We start from the raw sequence: 13,735 nt of genomic DNA, 5'->3' as shown, positions 1-13,735 counted from the left end.
CCTCGAGGGCCATTTCAACGATACAGCAGCATCCGCAGCATCCCCCCGTTTTCACATTTGATTCTGACATAGGCAAGTTATATCTGGAAAATATAATTACAGACTGATTAGACTCCAGCTACAGAGCACATGTTGTTGCCTTGCTGCGCCCTCCATCCATCATCCGCCGCGGGGCTAACCTCTCTGCCTCGTGCCAGTTCCTGAGCATCAATCAGTCAATTACTGAAGGGACTTCCGGGGTCAAGATTGAGGGGAAGGACGCGTTTCAGTCCCTCCTCAGAGGTTTAAGGAAACGCAGAGTGAAATAACAAAAAAAAATTGCACTTAGAACGCACGGCGCAAGTGTAAGCGCGGTCAACCTTCGGCGCGCGATAAAGGTGAGGGTGAGGGAAAATCCATTTGAGTGTTTTTTGTTCTCTCTTTCGCTCATAAAAGATAGAGTGCAATGCAAGACATAAAACAGTGTGAGGAGGATAGGAGGAGAGAGGAAGGAGGGAGGAGAGCGGAGCGGAGCGGCTCGTGAGATCAAGGTCGTATCCAGGCTTTAGTGTTGGTATTCTCCTCAGTGTTAAAGTGATTCTTCCAGTGAATAGTGTTTTCATTCCTCTCCTGAATGAGATTCACAGGAGCATGGAGAGAGAGAGAGAGAGAGAGAGAAAGAGGGAGACATGGCAAAGAAAAGAGAAAGTAATTCCCCCTCTCTCTCTCTCTTTCTCTGTCCTTTCCTCCCCCTTTCTGTTCGTCCCCCTCCGTCATACAATAGCAAATGAAAATACAGCGTGGGATAAACAACTTTTATCAGACTGAAGCAAATTAAATCAACTTTTTTTTATTCAATTCTTCATCCCTGAAGCATCCCTCACTCTATCTACCCGGCAACATCTCACCCCTGCAGCTTCAACTGGGGAGAAAGAAAAGAAGAAGAAAAAAAAAGTGCTTTATGCAGATTAAATGCTTTATTCTTGATTAGATTACAGACGCAATAATTGTCTCGGATGATTTATGGGTGTAATTTGTTGCCTCAAACTGCAGTAGGAAAAGCTTTGTTGCCATGGTTTGTGCAATGAGACATCAGAGCAACACAATGTAGGGCACCTGCTATAAAACCCACCTCAGTTGGCTCATGTACACTACATTAGCAAATGAGCTTGATGAGGACATTGTGTCTTAAAGGTAAATAATCAATCACATGCAGGTGTTTCTTTAGCCAGCGTCACGCTAATTAAGTGAGAATAAAGAGTTGGCGTTAAAGGTAGAGACCAAGCGCAATGAGAAATATGATGAAGAGGAAAGAAAAGAAAGTACGAGCCTGCTGCTGGTTCCTGACCCAAAGTGGAGAGTTTAACAGCAACATACAGATGCACCGATTTCGCCCGCGGTATTTATCTGCCTGTAGGAGTTGAGATGTGGGATTGCTACTCTTCTAAGAGACTGAAAGTGGGAAATTAGGCTCTTGCCACGCCACCCTGCCCCATCTCCAGGTACCGCTGGTACTTTGCAGGAGGGTTAATCTCAACAAGAGCTCTCCCACTTCACTAAGACCCTGCCACACAGAGAGAGAGAGAGAGAGAGAGAGAGAGAGAGGCACAGAGATCTCTTCTGCCTGACATCGATCTATGACGCATATTACCACCATAATCCAATTAATTCAGGTTTCGCTTGCAACGCGCCTCACTTGAGTCATCGAAAATGCATATAGAAATATATCTCTGACAGAATGCAACGGGCCGTGCAAAATGCACAGACAGCTAATTCAGGTGGACCTAAATCTGTGTGGCTAACATTATTTTTTCTGCCTCTCCTCGCAAACCCCTCCTCCGGCTTCTGCGTTTCTTTGTTTCATGCAAAGAATGCAGGAAGATTTGTTTGACAAACTTTTTTTTAATTTTGCCTTTCCCCTCTTCTATCTCTCTCCCTCCATCCCTCTCCTCCTTCTGTCTCTCTGTGTGCAGGCTGAGGTAGATCTGTAGCAGAGGACCAGCGGCACCAGCAGCAGCAGCAGCGGCGGCGGCGGCGGCGGCGGCGTTGGTGCGACCATGAGGTCAGAGGCCTTGTTACTCTACTTCACGCTACTGCACATAGCCGGGGCGGGCTTCCCCGAGGACAGCGAGCCCATCAGCATCTCACACGGCAACTGTAAGTTTATTCCTTCGCTCTTCTCTTTTCTGTCTTTCTTTTTCTCGCGCACTGCCCATCCAGTCTTCCCTCGCTCTCTCCCGGCGCTCTATTCCCTCTATCTCTCTCACTTGCCCTATGCCTTCGCTCCCCCACATCCCTCTCAACCCTTGCTTCCTCCCCTCTCCCTGAATGCACTTTTGAAAGCATAGAGTGTAATTTGGCGCCCAAGGACAGTCCCTTTTACACACACTAAAATGAAGGACTTAAAGCGGCATTTGAAACGGAGCCCACCCGACATCAAAGGATAATCCGCTATTTTTCTGTTGGGCCTCCTAATGCTGTGTGTGATAGCGTAGACGCTGTTGCAGGCTATAAAAGATACGGCCATTGTTTCCTCTGTTTCTCTGTGTGTCCTGCCCCGTCCTATACTCTCTCTGGGGGGGCGGCCGCCGAACCGAGCGCTGCTGGCCAGGAGGCCTGCTCCTCTCTCAGATTGTTGGTTCAAACCAAGCGCTTTCATCCAAAGCCACCAACAATAGAACGATTGCACGGTACAGCGCAGCGCAGTTTCAGCCTGCAATTTATGGTCAAAAAGGGAGGAGCTCCGCCGACAGCTGTGGCGATTGACCTTTGACCCTAAAACCCATGAGAGACTTGGCAAAGTGTTACTACTGTACTACAGTTGCTGCATTCATCGTTGTCCTCTCCTTGCAGACACCAAGCAGTACCCGGCGTTTGTAGGCCACAAACCCGGCAGGAACAACACGCAGCGGCACAAACTGGACATCCAGCTCATCAAGATCATGAACAGGACGTTGTACATCACTGCCAGGTGGGTGACCGTTGCTCGCTTTTCTCCGTTTTCAGCGAGGAGACACTGTCGCTGTTTTCAAGGAGACGTTCCAAGTAGAGTTTGAGGCCAATGTGGATTATGATTAATTAAACTGAGCGAGTGTGGATCCACCAGGATTATTGAATCCTTCATCAGCCGCTCTCATATTACAGCTGCTGATTGATGTTACAGCTATGAATGATTCTCATCAATTGTTGCCAGTTGAGGATTGTGAACACGTGATCCCGTTTTTTGACGATGGCTGATGGCTGTAGTTGAGCTACCCACCTGAACTTTGGACCCCCGTTGTGCTGTTTTTCTTTTAAAATACGTTTGGGATCAGGAGGGACTCGTTCGGAGCAAAATGCTGAGACTTTGAAGCACTTTGCAGTCTGGAACTTTTGCTTTTTTCCTTTCATTACTTCTTTGTTGTTTTCTATTTTGGGTTTGCTGTCTGCCAGAACCCCTCTTACCTCGTACGATGTCCCTGCAGACTTGTGGCTTGTTTTCGTTAAACAGCCAGGCGGACGCACAAACGCACACAGACAAACACGCACATGCACTTATACGGGTGGTGAAAACTACACATGAATTAAACACTAATCTCAAAGAAAAAGACACATTTAGGCGCTTGGTGCAGCATCCAGACAGCAGATAAAGAGTAACAGTTGTAATAGAGGCGTTTTGACTCTTTATTTGTTGCCGTTTTGTGCCTTCACAAAATCAATTCCAACAAAAACTCTTTGTTTCTCTGCCAAGCTGTCCCCCCACCCACACTTGTTTGTCACCTGCCTTTATCGCTTCACGTCTATCCGTCAATGTGTTTTTCACCTGCGCATCTTTAATTTTGTGTGACTCATCTTTCAGAGATAATATGGCTCAATTACACCACCTGGAGACACGGAGAAAACCAATATTGATTCTGTCTTCTCTCCTGTCATTGTTATGTTGGAAATGCTCACGGCAAAGTGAGCGCTCTATAAAGACAGGCAGCGGCGTGTCCAACAGGAAAGTTTACTTCGGATGCGGTTCCTGAATGTGTCCGCAGAGCGGGCTTAATAAAAATGGACCCTCATCCGTTTTTTCTGTGCCGTCCGTGGCTAATTGAGTGGCTTGATTGGATACTGTTAAAAGCCACACTAGGGGTCTTTCTTTGTTTTCCTCCCAAGCATGTCAAATTAAGCGGCCGCTGCTTTAAGTGGCAGAGCCTTTTGACGTATCTATGGTCATTAAGAGGAGGTGTGTGGAGAGTGGAAAAGGCAACAGAGCGAACGAGTGAGCCTGTGTGTGTGTTTGTGTGTGTGTGTGTGTGTGTGTGTGGTGCCAGAGACTTTGGTCTGCCTGTCGCCCACCTGCTCCACATGAGGTGTCAGGGGCCTGAGGGCTATGGGAGGGAAATGAGAGAGAGGGTTTATTGGAAGGGTCTGTTTGCGACTGTTTGCGAGTGTGTGTCTGTGTGTGTGTGTCGGTGTGCGTGAAAGAGAGGGTGTGTGTTGCCCACTTTAGTATGCCGACCAGTTGTCGCGTGGATTTAAAAGTGATTTCTTGAGTGTGATGTGTACTTCGGGGGATGGGCAGAACACATGCCGGAGCGCCAGTTGGCGTGGATACTACAGCGAGCGCTCGAGTTGTGCGTGCACGTGCGTGCTCGTGCGTGCACGTGCGAGGTCACCTGGTGTGTCGCTCCCCAGTCGTACATACTTGCTTAAAGCAGACGGGAATGCTGACACATGGCCCGAGGTATGTGGCCCCCCGAATAACTGCAACGGCTGCCCCGGATCAAACCGAGCCAAACGACCGCCATTGATCCTGACACGGAGAAGGATGCTGGAGTCAATAACACGGACGCACAAACGACAGCCAGCGCACAAAGAATCCATCGCCACTAACAGGATATCGATGAAAACATGTACAAGTTGAATGACAAAGCAGTTTAAGGCAAACAGAAGAGACAATCAGCACTTCAGAAATCAATGTGAGAGCGGACCAACAGTCAACCCCGGCAAGTCTCAAGCTACGACACAACCGACAATGCTGCAGGGGAAAGGAGAAGAAAAAAACTAGGCGACATCAATAGTTGCTTTTATGACTGTTGTCCAGTCAAATGACTTGTTTATTCTGATGCCAGCATCTCACAGCTTTGCCATCATGCCTCTAGACCAGCGAGCCTCAGTTCTTGGTGCGCGGCAGCTTGCAGATGGCCACTGTGAACGCGGTCCAAAGCTCAACACTGTTTCAGGCTGTTTTTTGAATGGCTGCACAGTGTATTAAGTCCCTTTTGGCTCCTGTTTGGTCGCTGGCAATAAAATCACAAGATTTTTAAGCTGTGAGATGCATACAAACATAGCAACTGATGAAATTGTAAATAGACAAAAGTGGCTTAATCCACAGAGGGAAAGAGACAAGTCTTTGGCAATGGAGGAACTCAGCAACAGATGCAGTGATTGATAATTCATCCCCGGGTTGGAGGCTTGAATGAAATGTATTGATTTGGTGGAATCAGGCGCTCTCTTTGGAGTACTGTGTTCAGCCTTTATACGTGGGCTGAAATTGCAGAGAATGGCCCTTGTTCATGAGGTCACGGCTGTTCCAATATGTGTAAATTATCATTACCCATCTTAGACTCACATATTGAGTGTTGATTGGGAATTCAGAGCATGACTAGTTTAGTGCACTTAATATTCTGAATCTTATTCCACGACTCACTTTCCATCAGGTGCATTATCCAGAGGACAGGACAGCCTGATCAGACACCAGACAGCTGTCTTTTCATATGAAGGCCATCAAAAAGCCTCTTGTTTGTTCACTTTTAACAAGACAGGCATTGGATCGAGTATAGTGGGGATTTCTCTCAATTTTCATCAAATATCTCGGCTCTTAAGAGGAGGGATGAGTAACAAATCCCTCTTTACATCGCTCTCCGCACAGATGCAGCCGCGCACAGAGAAAACACTTCTGAAACGGGGAGAGAGGGGTTTTGTTTGTGAAGCCACCGATGAACATGAGACTCAGTTAAGCCGGCTCATGTTCAGCTGCTGTTTCACAGGGCTTTTGTCTTTTTTTTATGGCGGCAATCAGCTGCACATTATCCACGAAAAACTGAGACGTGATGTGTGTTAAAGTGCGGGAGATGGACATAAAAACTTCTCGGTGCTTTATGGTGGGTCTCTGCCGTCATGCGTGTTCTGAGGTGTTTAGCAGCAGAGTCACGCTCGGCGAAAGCAATAAACTGCTCTTCATGCAGCGAGAGATGGACGCAGGAGGATTCCTGCCACTGCCGGCCATATTTCATAGTCAGGGTACACTGTGTTGGGCATTCAGGGGGAATTCATCAAAGTGCTATGGGGGATGTATCATTCTGATCTATGAAAACACATACCTCTGTGTTTGTGTGTGTGTGTGTATGGGGGGGGGGTCTAGTAATCAGGCAAGAGTTTCATCTGATTAGCTCGAGCACTTTATTTGAAAGTAAACGCTGAAGGTGAGCGCACATGAAATATTGATAATACTTGCTCATTTCCCAAGAACATATATATATATATATACAAGCACATGAGGAGAAGAGACAAGCAGGGAACGAGACAGTCCATACGTATTTTTGTATGTGTGTGTGTGTGTGTGTGTGTGTTACTGTATAGCCTGCCTAGCGAGCATGCCCCAGGTCTCTCCACATGCAGGGCATAGTCGCCATTCTCGGCCCTCAGTCGGCTTTCACCATGGTAACACCAACCGCACTCTGTTTACACCCCTCTATGAGGCTGGGAAGCATGGGAACCAGAGAGAGAATGTGTGTGTGTGTGTGTGTGTGTGTGTGAGAGAGACAGTGAGAGTGGAGGAACTGAAATTTGTAGCTGCACTCACACAGAGACACAAACATCCACACAAAGACACCCACACCCACCCACACACATACAGGCTCAAAAATCCAGATTACCTTCCCTCTGTTGAGTCCTCAGGAACAGTCGAGCCTCTGTGGCCACGGTTCTTCCCTGGCGGGTCTCTTTAGGTCTCGCAGTGGAGGCCACTAGAGTCTCCATTATTGTAGCAGCACCAAATCCTGTTAAAACCCACTAATGACTGGGATTACACGGTTGCCTCCGCTCCCTCCGCTCGGAGCAGCGGCGACATCCAGCCACGTCCGCACTCGCAAACAAAAAGCTCGCGGCTCCAGTGGTCACAATCACCTGAATTAAAAGTTGGAACTAAGTTTCCGTGAAAAAAAAACAACGTCCCTCCGACAATATGTAAAACACTTTTGAGGTTTTAGCCACTCATCCGGCAAAAATATATACGGCGCTTGGCAAGAGTTATTCTTAACAGCAGGAACTGGACTTACATGTTGTTGTATCTGATCTGTGGATCTTCTGTGTAATAAAAACAACATGACATTATGTTAAAATGTTGGGAATATTGCTTGGGGCATGTTCTCACAGTTGGTGTGCACATCATTAATTCATCAGCACAATTGAAGTTATTAAGTTAACTGGATAGCACGCTAATTATCTCTGCATTTTCTCGCCTGGAGATGTGGGGAAAAATGTTTTTTCGTGACCACCGGACTGAAATTCAATCGATGAATGTAAAATAAGCCACATCTTTTATGCAGATCGTATGCATGCCTGTCTAACTGCGCCTAAGTGTGCAAGCTGAAAACATGCACCTCACCCCACTGACCCAGACACACACACAGAAACACACTCGCAAAAAAGAGATGCGGAGAGAATGTAGAAAACCGTAATGAGAATCTCAACCTTCGAAAAGAACAAGCTGCCTCAGCTCGGGGGGTGAGTGAACTCTGGCTTGTTGTATTTCATGCCACCGCATCAGCGAGGGCCCCTCGGTGCCCTCGGCCCATTCAGCTCCGCCCCTTCCCCCCCCACACACAGCCCAAAGGTGCCTGCTGGCTTCCGCGGTTCCCTCCCATCCACTTTGTGAAGAGGACTTGAACCAGGAGAAAGCCCAAAACAATGCACAATGTAACCCTCCTCTGCAGCCCGTGATCCAGTTATGCAGAGAGAGGAATACGGGCGGGAGGTGGACGGACGTGCAGGCATTTAGTTTCCGGGGGAAAAAAAAGAGGGCCAAAGGTGCGGAGTGCATGCTAATCGCGTTCTTTCTCTCTTTTCTCACAAGATAGTTTTGACAAAGGCCCAGCAGATGGACCAAGCCCGGGCCCGGCCGCCGTCACCGCAGCTGAAATGCGCTGCAATGAAAACGACATTCTTCCACAACAAAGCCCCCGGTTGTTCCCGCGGCCACGCACGGCTACATGTCACGTCCGCCCGGAGACCCTCCATGCCCACTCCGTCTCACTCCCTGCGCTCAGTCGCTCTACTGTCTTGCCTTTGACCGTTCGGGCCCTTTCTCTCTCCGTCCGCGCTCATCCTTTTACAGTGACTCCATGTTTGTGTCCGAGAGGATATTTGCATACCTTCGGCCCCACTCACACATTTCTGTTTTGTCGCTGAGTTTCGGGTAAAAAACGCTGTCAAAAGGCTTCTGCTGTTTCGTTTTTTCTCCTCAGATTCTCACAGTGTTTCTTTTTTCAAAATATCACAGCACAGCCGCAAAACACAGTAGCTCCTTATTGTTTTGCGTGAAAATACTTTGTCGTCCCCGGGGCACGTTTGATTCATAGTTTACAGTTGAGAGTGAGGAAATGATGGGAAAGAGGGTGACATGCAGAACAACATCCCTCGGTGCATGTTGGTAAACGAAGTTGCGGAAAGCTTCCACGTTTAAGGCCCGGTCACACCAGATATATTCTGACTGGCACATAAACAAATATAGGCTTTTAAAAAGCCCATTTGTGATGGGTCAGATCTATATCAATGAATTATGATGTAGTGTGGATGGATTAAAGACTACAGACAAGCGCTTTCTAATAATTCATGATCATTCTCACCCATCTGACCGTGACTAAGGCAACAGTAAGAGGAAGTTAAACCAATGTCAAAGAGGAAAAGATAAATGAACAGGCACCTAATACTCATTTTAAATGCTTGGTTTAGTTAAAAAAAAATACTCAAACGAAGTAGAAGAACACTCCTGCGCCATGTTTCATTCTCATAAACAATTTTACAAGGGCAATGTGAATATGTACATATCTACACTAAACAATAGAGTCTACTTCCATATCTACACGAGCTGCTCGGTGCAAATGAACCAGGCTGTTGGACTATGTTGGGATCATTACGCTTTGCCACAGTTTTGCCCCAACTGGACGGCATATTTTACTCAGACCAGTTGTTTAGTCTGAACTATTCTCAGCGGGGGAGAACCGTCTTGAAATGTGACCTCGGCCTGAGGCTAGGTCAGTAGAGTCTTCTTCAAGGTTTTCAACAGTCACAACACACAAGACACAGCGCAGCCTCTCATAAACCGTCTAGTTTAGATATCGACACGTGTGGATCTACTGTGGGTGTGTGGTGTGTTACAAACAACGTGGCGTAATCTGTTAAAGTGATGGGAATGTTGCTCAAGGGCATGTTTTGTTAGCACGTAATTAATTCATTAGCACAAATACACTTGGCCCGGTCACATCCCACAAAATCCAACTGGGCTGTAAATATGAGTCTGAGCTCACATTTAACATTTACGTTCCACATCACCTGCAGTATGTTTGGTTATTCCAAATGTCCTTTTGTCTCCTGCAGAATGCAGAGAGTAGCTTAGCTTAATACATTTTAATTGAATATGTTTGATAGTTGAGAAATAATGTCAAGTATTTCTTTCAGCAAAAATTCCCCAAAGATTGTCTTGTTTTTAAAAAAAATGTTTTTGCCAAGTGATTTAACGGTTAATCAATAACATTATGGGCATATTGATCAATAACACAAATGATATATGATATACCAAGAAGTCCAATAGTAACAATAGTCGGTGAATGCAAAGTTTTTTGGGTGTCGCATGTCAGATAACAACTCTGAATGGATCGCTTGTTTCAAGCAGGTTCCAACCCTGAAAGTGGATTTTCATTGGTTATTAATTAAACGGGAAACCACTGGCTGACTGGAAAGAAGAAAATCAATTCTCAGACTTCAGGTCTGCCTCGTAAAACCGTCCACAATAATGTTAACTCAACTGGATTCGTAGTTAATGGCCTTCGCCGTACAATACCACCATTGTAGTCCCTTGAAGACCGTGAATGTGTCGTTATATGAGTTCAGGTGCAGTGGTGGGGGAGGGAAAGGGTGCATATGTGTGTTTGTGTTCACATGTTGGGGTAAAAGGACGCTGGGGTGGAGCAGGGGGGGGTGGGTCTCCTTGCACATGTGTGTGTTTAGAAAGCTGGTGTTGACACAGACACAGCCGCTCCATTGTCCTTCTCCGACTCCAGTCAGGATGTTTGAGGGACGCCTCATCGCTTGGCTCGCTCTAATCTCAGCTGGAACCAAAAGAAACCCCGCGGCTGGAAGGCCCTCGGCCCTCGAGGTCGCTGCCGGGGGGCGGGACGGATAGAGGCATACGACTGGGGAGCGTGTAGCCGGGACGGTTACTGTCCAAACTTACGCTGCAGCCGATTGCACATTACCCATGAGCCGCTTTAAAATTGCAGGCAGTAAAATAACCCACTGGGATTACACAAAATCCGCCAAGTAATCCTCTGATTTAATAGCTTTTGATTTAGTTCGCTCTTTTTTAATATAAAGTTTGAGTTTTAATATATAGATATAAATGAAGTTCAATTAGCAAGTCGGGGAACTTTAGGACCATTTCCTTTTATCTAAAATGGTGTGGATTTTATTTTTCACAGTTGCCCTTTTAATCATCACATTTGCTGTAACCACATGTTGGCGCTTCCTGTTACTGTGGCAGCAAGGTTAAAAGAAGCACTAAAACAGGGGGCCATTCAGGAACCCTGGAAATTCAATCCAGATCAATTAGCCAGAGGAGTGAAATGGTAGCGCTGCCGGAGCGACTTAATGAAAAACATTTCGCAGCAGCGTTCACTCGATTTCTGGCGTCTGGCGTTTGCTTCGAGAACGAGAAGTTAAATCTAGAAAGGACAAGGCATACATCCCAGTGACCTGGGGCTGACCTCCTCCTTTCCTTTTCTCCTTCCAAGGCTGCATAGGACATGAACACGTTTTTAATTTCAATGGATGATTTATTAAAGAACAGTACAATGTATGTTTAACCTTTTAGACATGTAAAATTAGGTTTGCACTCTGAAAAGATGAATGCAACATCATACCAATGGTCCATCTGTTGAAGATTTCTGTATCATCTAGCTTTAAACTTGACTATATTTAATTAAATGTACATCTATAGTGATCTATTAGTCACATGGAGAGATAGCTGAAAGCGTCCGGTGAGGTGAATGAAGTGCTGTCGAAGAGTTTAAAGCACACCTGGAAAGAAGTGACAGAAAAACAAAGCACCAGTTTTACCGGCAGAGATTTCGGCCCCTTTGGCTTCACCGGAAATGTGTCCTCTTCCCCGCTAAGGAAGCGGTGCTGTTTGCTCAATTTCAACCTGCTCTCCAAGATTAATTATTCAATTTGGACGTCGTGGCCGATAATGCACAGTAGAGTGTGTTTTTTTTTTTTTTCTTCCTGGAGGAGATGGCGGCGGCCCCCAGGAAAGCGATATAAGTGGATTCATTTCAGAGATGCCTGTTCCTCCGAAGACTTTATTAGATTTAGTTAATGAGAGAGCGAGGCAGAGCCGGCTGGCGGAGCGCAGGTTGGGGAGCTGGGAGCGTAATTAAGCTGCGAGTCTGACGACGCCACTGTTGCACACTTTGATTAAAAACACGTTCAGCGGCTAATCTCAGACAAATTAAAGCGGTTACATCGCTTTGGCGCGGTCACCTTTGGTTTCGAGGTAAACCCCCTCTCTCTTTTTTGTCTTTCGTCCGCTCACACCTTCTCCGACACAGAACAAGCCTCCCCCGTCTGCACCCTTAATTCTCCAAGGTACGTAGATGCAGCTACACGCTGCCGGAGAGGCAGTTCACCCTCGTGGGTTTTTTATGTCTTCCATATGCCCGGCTGCGGCCTATACGGCCGGAGCGTGTAACACAGGAGAAGTCTGTATATTTCACAGGCCGGCACACACAGGTCTTCTTGTCTGAGCCGTAATGAGTGTTGGTATAGATTTCCCGCGGCTCAAACACTAGGCTTAATTGACCTGAACAGCTCGGAGTGACTTGGCACCTCCCGTCTCAGCCCTTCCCCTCCGCCTCGCCCCACCCCAACACCCCCCACACCCCTCTCAGGACCTTTCTCTGTGGACAAAGAGGCTTTTGTCCCCGGGCCTGCGCCACAGCGCTCTAAACCTTTGTTGACTGTTTCTGTCTGACAGAGCAAATAGCTCTGGCCTCCTTTTGTTTATTGTCATTTTTTTTTTGAAGTTCGAACAAAGTTTATACAAAGCACCCATTTTTCCTGAGGTAGTTTGCTGTCCCGCAGAGAGGAGATGGGCTGATTGTGTGTTACATTTTATTTTTTGACTCTCTGCTGCTGTCTTGACTCTTATCTTCTCATCTCTCTCTCCTTTCTCCCTCCCTCCCTCCCTCCCTCTGCAGGGATCACATATACACGGTGGACACGGACACTGCCAACAGTGACGAGATCTTTTTCAGTAAGGTGAGTGAGACGTCCGCCTCTCTGAGGACGCGTTGTTCTCAGCGCGATCGGCAACGTAACCCTAATGACTCGCCTCCTGGGTGCCACTGGCTGTTTTTGTGTGTGAGCCGCACGTGTGTGTGTGTGAGTGTGTGTGAGTGTGTATGTGCATGTGCCCGCCAGCAGTCCTACTCACCCACTCACCGGCGTGAGCCTGCCAAGCTCGACGCGCTGACCCCGTTGAGAAGATTATCCAATCAATCAGCCAGCGAAGCACCTGCGTCATCCGCTCTCGTCAGTGGGACAGTGGAAAAAGGGCTGATGGGTGTGTGTGTGTGTGTGTGTTACGGAAGCTGAGAAGACGAAGGAGGAAGTGGGGGAGGAAAGAGAGAGGGGGACCAAGAAAAAGAGTAAAAAAGCAGAGGGTAAGACGAGATGGAAGGAGGTCTCATTGTATGTTTTCTGATTATTCAGAAAGCGCCTCATATTTGCATAGGCCCCTCAGCAGTAATAACCCACTCTCCATTCCAATCTCGCCGGCATCATTTCTTTCTCTCGACGTAATGCATGCCAACAGAATTCAAACAAGGCCCTTGCGGTGTGTGTAACAACCCCGCCGTCCCTCCACCTCGTCCACTTCAATGTCAAAGCCCGGGCGAGAGGGTCCTAATGAGAGCGGGCTGCAGATGAAAGGCCAATGGGAGACGCGCCGATTGATTGATGGCTGAGCGGTCTTTAATCAGCGGCCCGAGCTCCAAACATGCTGTACGACAGCGGCGGCCTGAACCGCCAGATCGGCGCTGACCCTCAGGCCACGCGGGGGTGGAGGGTGGCAGGGTGGGAGGGGCTGCCAGATATAACTTAGCACTGACTGATAAGTGTGTGTGACAATGAAAGAGGCCGGGTACGTTGACTAGCAGGCAGGCGTTGGCTACTGATGACCTACAGGCCAAGGCTGTTTGTGTGTGTGTGTGTAGGATGGCCAGCCTATCAATCCACAGAAATGAGCTCTCAGCTCTGAGGCGGGATCTGTCCTTGGACAGACGCTGCTCTGATCCGGGGTCAGTATCGTATTTCCTCCTCCCCTGTTAGCGAATTAGAAGTTCAAGGAGGTAAACCAATCTCCAGTCAGCGCTTAGTACAAAGTTCACCTCAGAGCAGGTGCCTCATTAGTGGAATCAATGACAAAGAATCTCAGATGATGATTATTGAT

The 13,735-nt window shown here is 47.4% G+C and overlaps 1 protein-coding gene across 1 annotated transcript in view; it reads left to right on the top strand.

Annotated features, from left to right (window-relative positions):
* Nucleotides 1–2,036: 2,036 nt before the first annotated feature.
* Nucleotides 2,037–13,735, top strand: part of sema6a (sema domain, transmembrane domain (TM), and cytoplasmic domain, (semaphorin) 6A) — a gene marked incomplete at both ends in the record, with an annotated part of 51,941 nt that continues 40,242 nt past the window's right edge. The window contains 3 exons of the mRNA XM_079222522.1: nt 2,037–2,136; nt 2,833–2,950; nt 12,483–12,543. Coding sequence (XP_079078648.1) covers nt 2,037–2,136; nt 2,833–2,950; nt 12,483–12,543 — 279 coding nt within the window. The remainder of the gene's footprint in view (nt 2,137–2,832; nt 2,951–12,482; nt 12,544–13,735) is intronic.

This window comes from Taurulus bubalis (genome assembly GCF_910589615.1).
Source record: "Taurulus bubalis genome assembly, chromosome: 8".
Classification (NCBI taxonomy): domain Eukaryota; kingdom Metazoa; phylum Chordata; class Actinopteri; order Perciformes; family Cottidae; genus Taurulus; species Taurulus bubalis.
Note: the sequence above shows the minus strand (reverse complement) of the source record. Positions and strands in the feature narration are given on the sequence as shown.